Source organism: Salarias fasciatus, chromosome 7, assembly GCF_902148845.1.
Source record: "Salarias fasciatus chromosome 7, fSalaFa1.1, whole genome shotgun sequence".
NCBI classification, from domain to species: Eukaryota; Metazoa; Chordata; class Actinopteri; order Blenniiformes; family Blenniidae; genus Salarias; species Salarias fasciatus.
This window is the reverse complement of record NC_043751.1, coordinates 7,955,316-7,969,203: the sequence shown is the minus strand read 5'-3', so window position 1 is coordinate 7,969,203 and position 13,888 is coordinate 7,955,316. Positions and strand designations below refer to the sequence as shown.

The 13,888-nt window shown below is 44.9% G+C and overlaps 1 protein-coding gene across 1 annotated transcript; it reads left to right on the top strand.

Annotated features, from left to right (window-relative positions):
• Window positions 1-3,520: 3,520 nt before the first annotated feature.
• Window positions 3,521-13,080, top strand: cat (catalase). Its single transcript, XM_030096441.1, has 13 exons — window positions 3,521-3,678; window positions 4,247-4,418; window positions 6,885-6,995; window positions 7,148-7,278; window positions 7,403-7,507; window positions 7,599-7,724; window positions 8,008-8,199; window positions 8,293-8,445; window positions 8,592-8,730; window positions 9,759-9,889; window positions 10,073-10,180; window positions 11,716-11,799; window positions 12,155-13,080. Exons 1-13 carry the CDS (start codon window positions 3,613-3,615, stop codon window positions 12,218-12,220), a joined length of 1,584 nt encoding a protein of 527 aa, XP_029952301.1. The 5' UTR covers window positions 3,521-3,612; the 3' UTR covers window positions 12,221-13,080.
• Window positions 13,081-13,888: the final 808 nt, after the last annotated feature.

Below are 13,888 nucleotides of genomic sequence, written 5' to 3'. Positions count from 1 at the left end.
GGCACCTCTGTTTTTGGCCGGGTGTCTCTCTGCTGAGTCTGTTGCTGTTTCTCCTGTGTCTACTGTCTGTCATACAGAGTGTCACTGCTGCCGATGTATGATCGCCTGACACTTCTTAATATTCGTGATTTCTTTAATAAATTCCGAATCCACAGCTCTGATGGACACCCAAAACGCCTCCGTCGTTCCTGGCAACCATATGCCATGACATTTTGTGATGGACCTTGCCTGGCCTGCGCTGTGTGCCACAGTCTTTTGCGCTCCCAAACTTAATAAAGATTTTATTCAAGAGTTCTCTGAGTTTTTGTCTGATTCTGATTTTATCTCAAAGTTCTCACAGAGACTGTCTTTTCACTTCATCAATGGCTGGAGAGGTTGCTGCTGCCTTCAGGGACTCTCAGGTGTATGCTGACATTGGACTGGCTCCGTCCCTTTGTCCAGATAGCCTACTCTCCATTTTCCATTCTGCACGTTCTGTGATTTTGAACTCTGTTTCCTCTTTTAGGCAAACAAAAAAAGACCAAAACCAAAACTGATCCCTGGTTGAATGTCCACACCCATCTGCTCAGACAACAATGCAGATAGGCAGTCGTTAAAGGACAGTCTGGCTCCGTACCAGAGATCTGTGATGGTGGCCAAGTCCAAATATTAGTCCTCCATTATGGCCAACAGCTCTCATTATCCCAGAGTGTTATTTAAAACCACTGAATCTGTTATTGACCCATGAACCACTGTCCTGTCTGATGCCTCCACCGTGACCTGTGAAGAGTTTGTCTCTTTTTTTACTGACAGGGTGGCATCAGTCAGACAGAACATCAGTAACATTGATACTTCCCCTGCTGATATGTGTGTTCCTCCTACACGCTCCGCTGTTTTCGAGCAGTTTGAGAACACCTCTGTTGTTTTTACTGAGGTGGTCATTGGCCTTAAACCCACTAGCTTTCCCTCAGACATCATTCCAGCCAAGTTCTTGAAAGAGGTTTTTAATTCGATCAGTCCAAGTCTGTTTGTTTTTAAAAACACCTGTCTCATTTCAGGTTCTGTCCCAGCTGCCTTCAAACACGCTATGGCTGCCCCTGCTCTGCTCTCCAATGCTTCAGGTCATACCTGGCAAATATGAGCTTCTCTGTGATGAGTGGTGACCGCTGCTCTTCATGTGCTTCCCTCACTTGTGGGGTGCCACAGGGTTCTATCCTCGGCCCAGTTCTGTTCTCTTTATATATCCTCAGTTATGAAAAAAAGTTTAATCTGTCTTTTCATTTTTGGGCTGACGATTTGCAGATATATTTGCCTATGAGGCCGAATGAAAACATCACATTTACTAGACTGTATTCAAGATATAAAGCAGTTGCGGGTGCAGAACCTTTTGCTCTTGAACGATAGCAGAATGTAATATATCCTCTGTGGCTTGTCACCTATATCGCTTTCACATCTAACTCTGGTACTCTGGCCTTCTTTTTTGAACCATTTGTTAAAAACTTTGGGGTAACGTTTGACAAGGGCCTTAAATTTGACAAGCAGATCAGTTCCGTTGTTAAAACCAGTTCTTTTCACCTACGCCTCCAGGCCAAAGTGAACGAAAAGACTTTGCTTTTATCAGTTCAAGACTGGACTACTGTCATGCTCTTTATGTTTACCGCAGTCAGTTTTCAATCTCACATCTCCAGCTGGTACAGAACTCTGCTGCCCAATTTTCAACAGGCACGTTCAGACGTAAACACATTAGTCCTGTGCTGTCGTCACTCCACTGGCTTCCAGAACTGATTTTAAGCTCCTATTGTTTGATTTTATTGCCAATAATGACCTGGCTCACTCTTACTTGTCTGAGATTTTAACTGTTTGCGACCCCGGCAGGGCCCTGAGCTCTTCAGTTCAGCTTCTGTTGGAAATCCCAGGGTTGAGATTCAAACAATGGGGTAACAATTCTTTTGCTGGCACTGCTCCCAGAGTGGAACAAACTAACCCCTGACATTCCCACCACCACTGATCTCGGCCTTCTTAAATCGAAGCTGAAGACTCACCTTTTCAGACTGGCTGATAATTCTGACTAGGACGGTCTTGTTTTGTAGTTTGTACTGATTTTCGTCTACGCTTTTATATGCTCTTCTGGAACACTATGGTACCTTTCACAGCCAAAAACCTGTGTTACATGTTCTTTATTGTAAAGCGATTTGAGTACTTTGTAAAGCGCTATAGAAATAAAATTTGAGTGATTGATTTGACTGATAAATGCTGACACTCCATAATCCGTCAGGGAGTTGTCGATGGGAGGGTAATGTTCTGGAATGTGTTTGCTTTACTGTCAGGTAGCTTGAATGGTGCAAGGGTGCTGAGGATGTCCTCACTGTGGGAGTTAGCAAGCCGGGGAACCTGTTCCCAACTCACACCAGGGATTTCGGTGCAGCAACTGCAGGATATGACATCCTTGGGGACTCTGCTGATCCTCTGCAGAGCTGGCTCAGGAAGCCATTCTACGATACTTGACGACGGACTGATGTACCTGCAGCAGCACTTCAGCCTGGACTGGCAGCAGCTCAGAATGGAGAGCGGACGGGTGCAGATGCATGGGATGCTCCGATACTGTACTTGTCACAGAATAGCTGAATATTCTGTGTTGTGCTTGTTCTTGGTACCTCACTGGACGAACCAAAAAGTAATTGTTGTATGACATGTTCAAGGTTGTAGATTACCTTTGCAAAGAAAAGACTCTTACATGTACAAATCCCCACATGGGATTATTCTGCATTGTACACTGCCACTGTGCAATTACAAAATGTAAAAAAAATAAATAAATAAAAAATGTCTGCCACTGCCTGTACTCCTTATGGTTATTAAGAAACTTTTCTACCTTTTTGCAGAAAGTGTTCCTATTTCTTTTTCTTTTCTTCCTTCTTTTTAAGTTGTCTTTGGAGAAGGTGAATAAGATTTAATGACATTAAGAAGCGGTTGGATTACTTTTCTTCAGATCTGTGTACTAAAACTAAATGGCCGACTATTGAATATTTCCTCACCAGTGCAGACAAAATGAAATCATGAAGCATTAGTCAGCACCCACAGCAAAGGTCTATTAAAGTTGAAGACTAAAGTCTCTAACAAATCAAAATCAAACTTTATTTATAACAAGACCAATAATGACTTTAAAACTCAGAAAAATGTCACACTCGACAGTCATGCATCGCCTGCATCTCCTAGCCCATCACAGCAAGAAACACTGGGTTCAATGCAGAGTTGTGGCCCATCTGGTCTCTCTGTACGCCCACCGGTTGATGTTCTTCTTGTTGTGTAAATTGAGCCTTAAATTATCTTCTAGATTTAACAGGAATCCAGCGAAGAGACGCTCATATCTGAGTGATGAGATCTCTCAGCTGGATCCTGTCACTACTCTGAATCAGCTGCTACAGCACCAGTGTTTTTCTCCCACAGCCTCGAAAGTAGGTCAGATCGCCTGCTTCAGCCAATCAGAGGAAGGGGGCGCTATAGGGGGCGGGGCCAAGCGGTCAAAGTCCAGGAAGGGTTATTTAAGTCCGCGGGATAAAGCGGCAACATTTCTCTCCGCTGCATCTGCTGCGTCCCGTGTGTCCGCCGCACATCCGCTAGCACCGACCTACCGACATGGCCGACAACCGGGAGAAGACCACCGACCAGATGAAGATCTGGAAGGACGACAGAGCCTCACAGGTCGGTGGATGAGCAGTGCTGGAGGGGGGGTTTCAGCTGCGCGGCGGTGGGTGTCGCGGGAGAAAATGGGTGAGAGGTCGTTTGGGGTAACGGGCTAACAGGAATGTTAGCTTCTTGGTCATTTCAAACACGCTGGTAGCCCATTCCTCTGTGTTTAACATGTTTTATATCCGTGCACAGCGCACTTCTGCAGCTTTTGTAGCGTTTTGCTAATCTTAACACGCTGGAAGAGTCTCCAGTTGACACAAGCCTGGTGTCGCAGCTCGTTTTCAGACCAGCGCAGTGTGTAAAGAGCAGAAAGGCCTCCTGAGCAGGGATAGTGTTTAGATATGAAATGGGTCATTGTTCAGGGGCGTGGGGTTAAACTTCAACCTGGTTATATAATTGGAGCCCATCAGAATAAACAGCCATCCAGGCCAAGTGCACATCTGTCTAACTTTCCAACAGTAGTTTTCATTTTTACTGGATTCCTCATTTCTTTTCTGGAAAATCACCAAATCATATTCATGTTATGAGAGCCACATGATAAACTGTCATTTCTTATGTTTATTGTTGTTGTTTGTGTCAGAAACCAGATGTGCTGACCACGGGGGCCGGCCACCCCATTGGGGACAAGCTGAACCTGCAGACTGCAGGACCCAGAGGACCCCTGCTGGTCCAGGATGTGGTCTTCACTGATGAGATGGCCCACTTCGACCGGGAGCGCATCCCCGAGAGGGTGGTGCACGCTAAAGGAGCGGGTGAGTGTCAGGCACTGGAAACTCTGCTTTTTATTTAATCTGTTCGGCTTGTATTACAGACGGAAGGCTCTGTAAATTATTTCACACTTCTCACTCAACAAGTTCTGAATGAACTCTCCTACACACGTAATCAAACAATGGTTGAACGATTAAAAATCCACTCCCTTGGTAGTCAGCTCCGAAAGTGTTGTTGACCAAACCAATTCAGATTGTATTAGTGTACAAAGCCGCTCAATATCTCATGTCGTCCACCATTCAGTCCAACTAAAATGCAATTTTCTTGAAGTCTAGTCTTGATGTAAATGGCGAAATGCTGCAACTGCGTGAGTAGATCAACAATAATGACAGTGGCGGCCTCCAGAGTTTGACTCCCAGTCCAGATTCTCCTGGACTTCGTAATTTTAGAGTTGACAGTCAACTTAATAACAATAGAACTTCATCGTCTGTCCATGCAGTGTTCTCCCATTGTTAATGTTTCTGGAGATTGTTCTTTGCACTCTGTGTGGTTTCATTCCAAAAACAACCAACGACAGCACCCACTAGTTGCCCAACATGAAAGCTGCATCATTTTCAGTGTTTCTGTCCGTACCAGGTATCGTTTTTGAAATGTTGCTGTGTAAATGCAAAGCTTTTGTGAAACACAAATGAGACATTTTCACTTGAAATGTTGCCCTTTAAACGAAGAGGAGCCCTCACGATCTTGTTTTTGCAGAACACATCAGGAATTTATTCTTCAGGAACACGTTGATCCCAGATACACTTTATTGACTTCACAGTAAAATCTTGTTTTGTCTTCAGAAACATCCTGAACTGATACCACGGTCACATTTTGTGCCAGAACAGTGTTTCAACTGTTGACTCTGTTCTATCCTTAATTTACATACTGCACTCATCTCCTCGCTGTGAGGCGAGAGCACTGATCACTAAGACCTATTCAAACACAAAGGAATTAAGACACACAGGCTAGAAGTTCCCTTTAAACTGCAAGACTTGGATCAAGAATCAAGCCGAATCATGCCAAACAGGGTGCACTGCGTATCAGAGAAGTGAATAAGATCTGAGCAGACATTCGATCCCAGTGGAAGGCGATATGCCAGGAGCTGTTATCACACCATCACTGACAAACAGACTCCGAGTTCATTTGAACTCCACAAACCGAGTTTTTCCTGTTTTCTTTCCCGACATTGTTAAATTTACTTTCCAGTAGTTTGATCCCGAGGCTTTAGCGTAGCTGCGGTAGTCGATCCAGACTCGTTTTTGTGGTGTTTTCCTAAAATTCATGCGTACAACTCTTTGCCTTTGCATTACTTTATTAGACTTTCACTCTGCACCATAAACTCAACATATCAGGCCGTAAAGTGTTCCCACACCAGCAGACGTGAGCTGATCTCCGCCCTCTGAACGGTCTAAATTAGTCTGACGTTACTACGGACTTGCTTTGCCTGTCCGCGCTTTCTGTTTATGTTTGCGGCCGTCTCTGCTCGAGACGGAGAGGGGTGTTCAAAGAGAGACTGTGACTGACTGATAAGTGATTAAAGGGGCTTCATCAGATAAATCAGATGTGCCACATATTGACCTGCACCGTTTTGCAACGTCCTTATCGGAGACAGACGCCCAAATTCAGATGGAGCGGTCGATACTGTGTGTAAATACTACATGCTGTGGCTTCCAGACAGAGACTGAGAACTTGCACAAGCCTTTGCTTTTAATGGATTAGCTCCAGACAAATTGATAATCTTTATAAGCTTTAGCTGAAATTAAATGCAGAATGTTGTTTGTGTGCCCCCAATGAAACAAGCTGCTTTCTTCTGCACTAGCATGTAGTGATCAGCAGAAAATCAGGAGCTCACATTGATTCAAGTGGAATGCAATAACTCATTAATACAAAATCAGGCCTAAATCACCACATTGGGCGGATCCGGTCTGCTCCGTACGTCTGGTAACCTCCCACAGCACAGAAAAACCCTGTTAACCACAATCGGAGCTCAATGGGCACAGGTTTGATGACATTAGGGACACTGTAAAGAAGATCCGACCAGCCTGGTGACAAAGCTGATATTTATTACCACATGAATGAGGCCTGGATTCGATCTGAAAATATGTGAATGCGTGCGTTTTTTCCCTGCTTCCTCCCATGTGAATGGCTGATTAGCTAAGTAGAACAAATGGTGCTTAAAGTCTAAATCCATCCCTGTATTTTGAGAAGGTCCAGGAAATAATTCACACTTTTTTTCTTTTTTTTTACAGCCTAATCTTAAATGGCTGTTTGATCATTTCATTGTGCAGACAGTACTTCGTACAACTATTCAGTGTTCCAACAATCTCACATTATCATGGGATTAAGACATGAGTCTTTAAATGCTTTCTAAATATTTATATAATAAATATTACCTACAAAAAATGTATAAAAAATTTATTTTTTTAAATTTGATACATTTTTTTTTTTTTTTTTCCTTTTTGAAACAGGAGCGTTCGGCTACTTCGAGGTGACTCATGATATCTCTCGCTACTCCAAGGCCAAGGTGTTCGAACACGTCGGAAAAACCACACCGATCGCTATCCGCTTCTCCACAGTGGGTAAGACCAAACCTGCACTCCCACTTCCTGGGAAACTTCATTTATTTCACAATCTGAATTCTAATATTGCAATGGGTACATTTCCAAGCGGCTGTTGACTGATCCCTCCTGCGTGACTCAAAACCTTCGGCCTTACTTGTGTGTGTTTGCAGCCGGTGAGTCTGGGTCCGCAGACACCGTCCGGGATCCCCGAGGCTTCGCGGTGAAGTTCTACACCGATGAGGGGAACTGGGATTTGACGGGCAACAACACCCCCATTTTCTTCATCAAGGACGCTCTCCTGGTGAGGGGGGTGGGGGGGCGCCGACGCCATGGGCTTTAGTCTCCTCACTCACGCCGACAGCTCCAGGAGCAGGTTTTAATGGAAGAAGTGTCGGTCCTCACCTGCTCCTTCTGTTCCCCTCCAGTTTCCATCCTTCATCCATTCCCAGAAGCGTAATCCACAGACCCACATGAAAGACCCGGACATGGTGTGGGACTTCTGGAGTCTGAGGCCGGAGAGTCTGCATCAGGTAGCTGCAGACGACGGACTCCACCGGGCTGTTTTTTTTTTTTTTTTTTTTTAATGAAAATGCATCATTCTGTCTCTCGTCCCTCCTGCAGGTGACTTTCCTGTTCAGTGACCGTGGCATTCCCGACGGCCACCGTCACATGAACGGCTACGGCTCCCACACCTTCAAACTGGTCAACGCCCGCGGCGAGCGATTCTACTGCAAGTTCCACTTCAAGGTCTGCAGCTGCTGCACGTCCTGCTGTTTCTTACTTTTTCTCATTGGGGTTTTGGTGTTCAGGCAGTATTTGAACATGTGTGTCCTTGTGTATTTCTGAGTCCAAGTCACATAAAACATGTTCTACTCGTTAAAATCCAGTAGGCGGCACTAAAGTGCAACAGTGAAGCTCATCTGGATGTTTCTTAAACACTGGTGCACATATCCCCTTCTAACTGTTGTGTCTTTTAAAGTGTTGTCCTGGTTTTGTGATCTTTACCCGATTCTTTTTGTTGTTTTCCCAGACTGATCAGGGAATAAAGAACCTGTCCGTCGAGGAGGCCGACCGCCTGGCAGCCAGCAACCCGGATTACGCCATCGGCGACTTGTACAACGCCATCGCCAACGGCAACTTCCCGTCCTGGACCTTCTACATCCAGGTCATGACCTTCGAGCAGGCCGAGAAGTTCCCGTTCAACCCGTTCGATCTGACTAAGGTGCGTTTTCGACCCACAAAGTTAGATGGTGTAGAAATGTGTGTTTGGATGTACAGCAGCATTTCCTTGAGTGGCGTTGTGTCCGTCCTCCAGGTGTGGTCGCATAAGGACTACCCTCTGATCCCTGTGGGGAGAATCGTCCTCAACAGGAACCCCGTCAACTACTTTGCGGAGGTGGAGCAGCTGGCGTTTGATCCCAGCAACATGCCCCCGGGCATCGAGCCCAGCCCCGACAAGATGCTGCAGGTAACGACCGCGGCCGGATCTGTGATGAGAAGTTTCTGATTTTTGCTGAAACGGAGGCTACGTGTTGACGCCACGAGCGCCTCCATCTTCCCAGAGAATAGAAAAGGTCCCTGAGGAAGTGTGCGTGTGTGTGTGTGTCTCCACAGGGTCGCCTCTTCTCCTACCCAGACACACACCGCCACCGCCTGGGGGCGAACTACCTGCACATCCCCGTCAACTGCCCCTTCAGGACCCGCGTGTCAAACTACCAGCGCGACGGGCCCATGTGCATGTTTGACAACCAGGGTTAGTTCGCCGCCGCACCGGCTCAATCATTAGTCCTGGATCCCAGCAGTGCAGGGGCCTGCGGGGGCCTTGAGGGGGGGAGGAAGGGGGTTTGAATCCCTCTGCCAACTGTGTCCCCGAGCAAGGTCCTCAACCTCTGGCTGCTCGGGTTGCGTCAGGTTGGACATCCGGTGTAAAATTTGAGCCAAAATCAACCGTGTTTTATCATTCGATCGACCGTGGCGGCCTTGGAAAGGAGCAGGGATCAGTCGGCGCCGCCAAAACACTTCAGAGTTCAGACAGAAAACAAGCTGGAGTCTTAAAGCTGAATGAGAACCTCTCATTTCATCAGAGCCCAGTGCTGCTGCTCCTCTCCAGTCACCTCAGACTATAGAAATGGAAGGAATTAGACAGCTCACCATGGTAAACACTCCAATATGAGTCCATCGGTTCTTTGAAGGCGGTCATCAGGCGTCTTATCAGACGTGTCCACAGGACACGAACCAGTCCGAGGCAGGGCATGCCCAAAAAGATGGTAGACCATGATAAGACTTTCCAGAGCAACTTGATGTCAGTATTACTACATTATATGACATTAAACACTGGTCTCAGTACAGTGAGCAGATCAAGGAAAAACGGAGGCCTGCATTATCTCATATTCTTTCTCGCTTCTATACATTAGTTACTTTCACCAGGACCTCTGGGCTTTATTACCTTACAGTCTCAGGGAGAACTCCAGACTTTCCCTTTCATATTATTCTTTTACCGTTTCTGTTCAGGCTCTTATTGCTGGTGGTTCCTTTTTAAACCACTTCCTCTTTAATTCTTTTGAGGAAATGATGGATGAATGATCATGGAAAGTAGGAAAGACTTGCTTCCATGTTTGTCAGGCTGTTGATATAAATGATGGCATAAAAGTATAAATGTCACAGTAAAGGACGATCCTAACACTGAGGGACCTTCCTGACAGTTTTACAGGTTTATGAAGGTCTTGCTCACTGCTAAAACGCACTGCTGTCTTTTTATTAATCCTGAGCAATGATCTTTAGGTGGCGCTCCAAACTACTACCCCAACAGCTTCAGCGCCCCGGAGACCCAGCCTCAGTTCATGGAGTCCAAGTTCCACGTGTCTCCAGATGTGGCCCGGTACAACACTGACGACGAAGACAACGTCACACAGGTGAGGAAGAACGCAGAACTCTAGAACTATTGATCCAATCGGCTTCAGAATTCACTGTCTCGAAGTAAAAACTCTAGTCTCTTCTATGCCCGGCCCAGAGAGTCGTTCATTCTCAGGTTGAACCCTTGAGCTTCCCTTTCATGTGTGTGAGGTGAAGTGTGTGACGTCTGTGTTTGGCTGCAGGTGCGAGCGTTCTACAATCAAGTGCTGAATGAGGAGGAGCGTGAGCGGCTGTGTCAGAACCTGGCCGGAGCGCTGAAGGGAGCCCAGCTCTTCATCCAGAGGCGCATGGTGAGCCCGAGACCGCCGCCGCTTTTCATCCTTCATTTAGATCTCTAGTTTAGTCCCCGGTTCCGCTACGGCGAAGCACCGCAAAGGAGAAACCTGCCAGAAAAGGTTTGCATTTATAATATGCAACGTTCTGAAAATGGTGTAGTTCTCATGATGGGCCACTAGTTAGTGCTGTTGTTTCTTTGTAATCAAACCACCTCATCCTTACCGTCCTCTCTTTCCACCAAGATGGCAGTGTAGAGTTTTCAGGAAGTTGCTATACTTCAACTTGCATAAAATTTGGTCCAAAAAGAGAAAAAACAGTTATTTAGAAAGTGTGAAGCCAAAACCACAAATCCAGTTTTGGGAATTTTTGACTCACAAATTCTGATTTTTGGTCAACTCAATGCTGTTGGATCACAGTGGTGTGTGTGCTTGCCTTTAAATAACCTGCAGAGACCTCAGTGTGTGTCCTTTAAACTTTGTTTATAAATTCTTGTATTAAATCATGATCTCGGCTCATTATGGGTGAATGTGTTACAATCTTGAAACAGACATAGAACACATGTGAACGGCGTTTCCTCATTTGTTACGATACCAAAAAACCCTCTACTCTTAAGTAAGCATGAGAGAAATGACAGTTATCGTAATTGAAAATTTTCCCAGCATGCCACTGAAAGACCAGACAGGTATTTATTACACAACTTCTTAGTAGCATAACAGCAGATCTGCCCGGATTATACACTGTTACCACCTCTGAAAGTCTCTTAAGTAAGTAATGTCTTTCAGAACATGTCAAACTCAACCCATAAACCACACACACACACACACACACACACACACTCTTCCTGGAAAAACACTTGTGTGCCCCTGTAAAACATGCAAACCCTTCCTTCTTGTCATTTGAGGAGTGTTCGCTGGTGATTTCCTACAGTTTCTTTCAGGAGGTCAGAAACATAAACTACTCCAGGAAGCCTGTGGTCAAACCAGATGTGCTCTAATGACTCATGTTTGTATTTTTATTTTTTGTTAGTATGTTTCCCCCGTTTCCATGGAGACCGAATGGCAACATTTTCAAGAAGTTGCACTTTTTCAAAAAGTTGTCTTCACTGGCTCCGAGCGGCCTTGTTGTTTAAGCAGATGTCAAGAAGTCAAGGGAAGTTTTGCACTTTAACTTGAAATAGTCACGTAGACAGAGCCTGAGAGGCGCCGGTGGTCGACGGTCTCTGTTATCTGTGGTCGCTTCTCATCACGCCAAACTAACCCCATCGGCAGCAGCCCCAGCCTCTGGGTTCCTGAAGCAGGTTTGCACCCGGTTGGTTTCCTGTCGCTGGTGTTTGATCGCTCCTTTCTCTGTTCACAAAACCATATGGCATCATGTCGAAGTGCTCGGAGTCATTTCAGAACCGACGAGTTCTTAATCAGGAATCCGGTGTTTTGTTTTGTTTTTAAAGACAAGTGAAATGATTGGAGATGAGCCTGTATGTGGCTTTGTTTCCATATTTTGTTGTAATGATGTTTTTCATAAAGACTGGATCGACTCTTTCCTCCTGCAGGTGGAGAACTTGAAGGCCGTTGATCAAGACTACGGGAGCAGGGTCCAGACCCTCCTCAACAAGTACAACGCAGAGGCCCAGAAGGTAAACCTGGAGCTTCCGTCTCTCGCGCGCTTTTCTTACCTTTATCGGCCAATTCGGTGGTAAAATCGTGACATGGCGACTTCTGAATTTCAACGTGAAGTTTTTCTTTGGTTGTGGAAATGTCTATTTTTAAAAGAGACAAAATATCACTACAGAAAATGACTAAAATCTCAACACAGTCGATTTCAATTCAACGTTCTGGTACAAAATACAGTTAAATGTCCTGAAAAGCTCCTAATAGAGCTGTTGCATTGTGGGTGTTTCCACAAAACTCCCCCTGACAGCATGGCTTTGAGGCTAATGCTAGTTAGCTAGCCTCATACCTCATGTAACATGTCTGTCTTTGCTACCGCAGAACAAACCGCCACGCGTCTACAGCCGTCCCGGAGCTTCAGCCATCGCTGCGTCCTCCAAGATGTGAACTCTGACCCCGTCCGCCCGTCATCTGACAGCACGTGCACTAACGCCATTACGAACCACGATCGCCCACTGTGCCAGTTCTGATCAAAAAGAAGACTTCTGAAGTGTGAATGTGGTGGTTTGGTCGATTCTGTTTTTTCTAATCCAGTCATTCCAGGAGGTGAATTATTCAGTTACTCAAGAGACTTAATCTGTGGAAAATTCATTGGAATTTCACTTCAGAGTTGAACAATGATGTTTAAAAAAAAAAAAAAAAAATCAGTGTATCTTCCAAGTCCAGTGGTCAAATGATTTTTGTTACTTTCAGTGAATTATCTGCAGCTATGGAATGTTTTTGAGCTCAGACTTCAAGATGGTGAAACCGTTTGTTCAGCGGTGGTCAGACAGCCTGCCTTCCTTCTGCTTTACTGATCCACAGTCAACATGAAACGGCTAAATCCCTCGTTTAATGGTCTGAAAAAGCAGCTTGATTTTTGTTTTCTCTCATTTCCTTGTTGATGCCTGGTTGTTTTGTCCATTCGTGATTTCATGATCAAAATGTGACGATGACTGAAGCTTGGCACTTTTTTTTTTCTTTTTTTTTTTTTTTAACTGTCTTTAAGCTATGATTCAGCATCGTTTCTGCTCATACATGCTGTTTGCAGACATGGCTCATTCACGCAATGAAAGTCCAACATAACATGCCTGTTGTAAAAGAGAGCACAGGCGTCCTCACTGGAATACAATGTCTCATGTTTGCTGTTGTTGAACAATCTCTAACATGTTGACCTGAATGTAATTGATTTCTTTTTTTGTGTTCTGTTCCAGATGATGTGTACACTTAGTGCCTGAATGGATTTATAATAAAAACTTAACAGCTTTCTTTTGTCTCTGACTCATTTTTGTGGTGGGCACAGAATGTCGCTGAAAGGTGGAGTGGTGGCGAGCACCAGAAGCGTGGCACGCTTTACGCTTTAGTCGAGTTTGGGTGGCTTGTGGCTTTCAGATCGCATCTCTCACAGCTGGGGTGGTGGTTGGGCATTTCCTTTATCATCTCAGTGTGACAAACAAGTGGAAAAAAAAACTTCTGTGTACCATAAACCACACAGAAGACCGTCCATTTTAAAAGTAAAGTATCAGTCACATTTGAAAAAGATATCAGAAACGACAGATATCACTACTGCTGATTAGCTATGAGAGAAGAAAGGGTAATAAATTGATTATTTTAAGGTCATCAATGAGGGCTATATAATTTTAAAGTTTCTTTTTACGGTAATCATAAATCTTTAATCATGTTTTTGTTTTTGCAGATGCATGGGACACATGCTTCTTCAATATGAAGAAGTAAAAGATAAGCCACAAGAAAAGCAACACGAGTGTTGTAAAAAAGGAGAGGGAAAAAGCCTGGCAGTTAAAGCGATACTTCAACATTTTGGCAAATTGGCCTGTTTAGCGCAATTCCTTAGTCATTTCAAACACTGACGAACAGTATACTTACTTTTTTGTGAGGGCGAGCTGTTGTTTATTCAGAGTTGAGTCGGGGAAGGTTTTCAGGACGGACGCAATGGAAGTGGATGGTATTTTTGTTCCCCCTCGTCAAACTCATCAAATACACAATCCAACAACCCCAAAACACTTTCGTGGGCAAATTATAATCCGCACATGGTTTAGTACCAGTTATTTCATTAAG

Excerpts from the sequence above, each read along its gene's own strand:
- cat (XM_030096441.1), top strand. The coding sequence starts at position 3,613 with ATGGCCGACAACCGGGAGAAGACCACCGACCAGATGAAGATCTGGAAG. Across the intron at positions 8,731-9,758 it reads GTGCATGTTTGACAACCAGG|GTGGCGCTCCAAACTACTAC; the intron begins GTTAGTTCGCCG and ends AATGATCTTTAG. Across the intron at positions 9,890-10,072 it reads ACGAAGACAACGTCACACAG|GTGCGAGCGTTCTACAATCA; the intron begins GTGAGGAAGAAC and ends GTTTGGCTGCAG.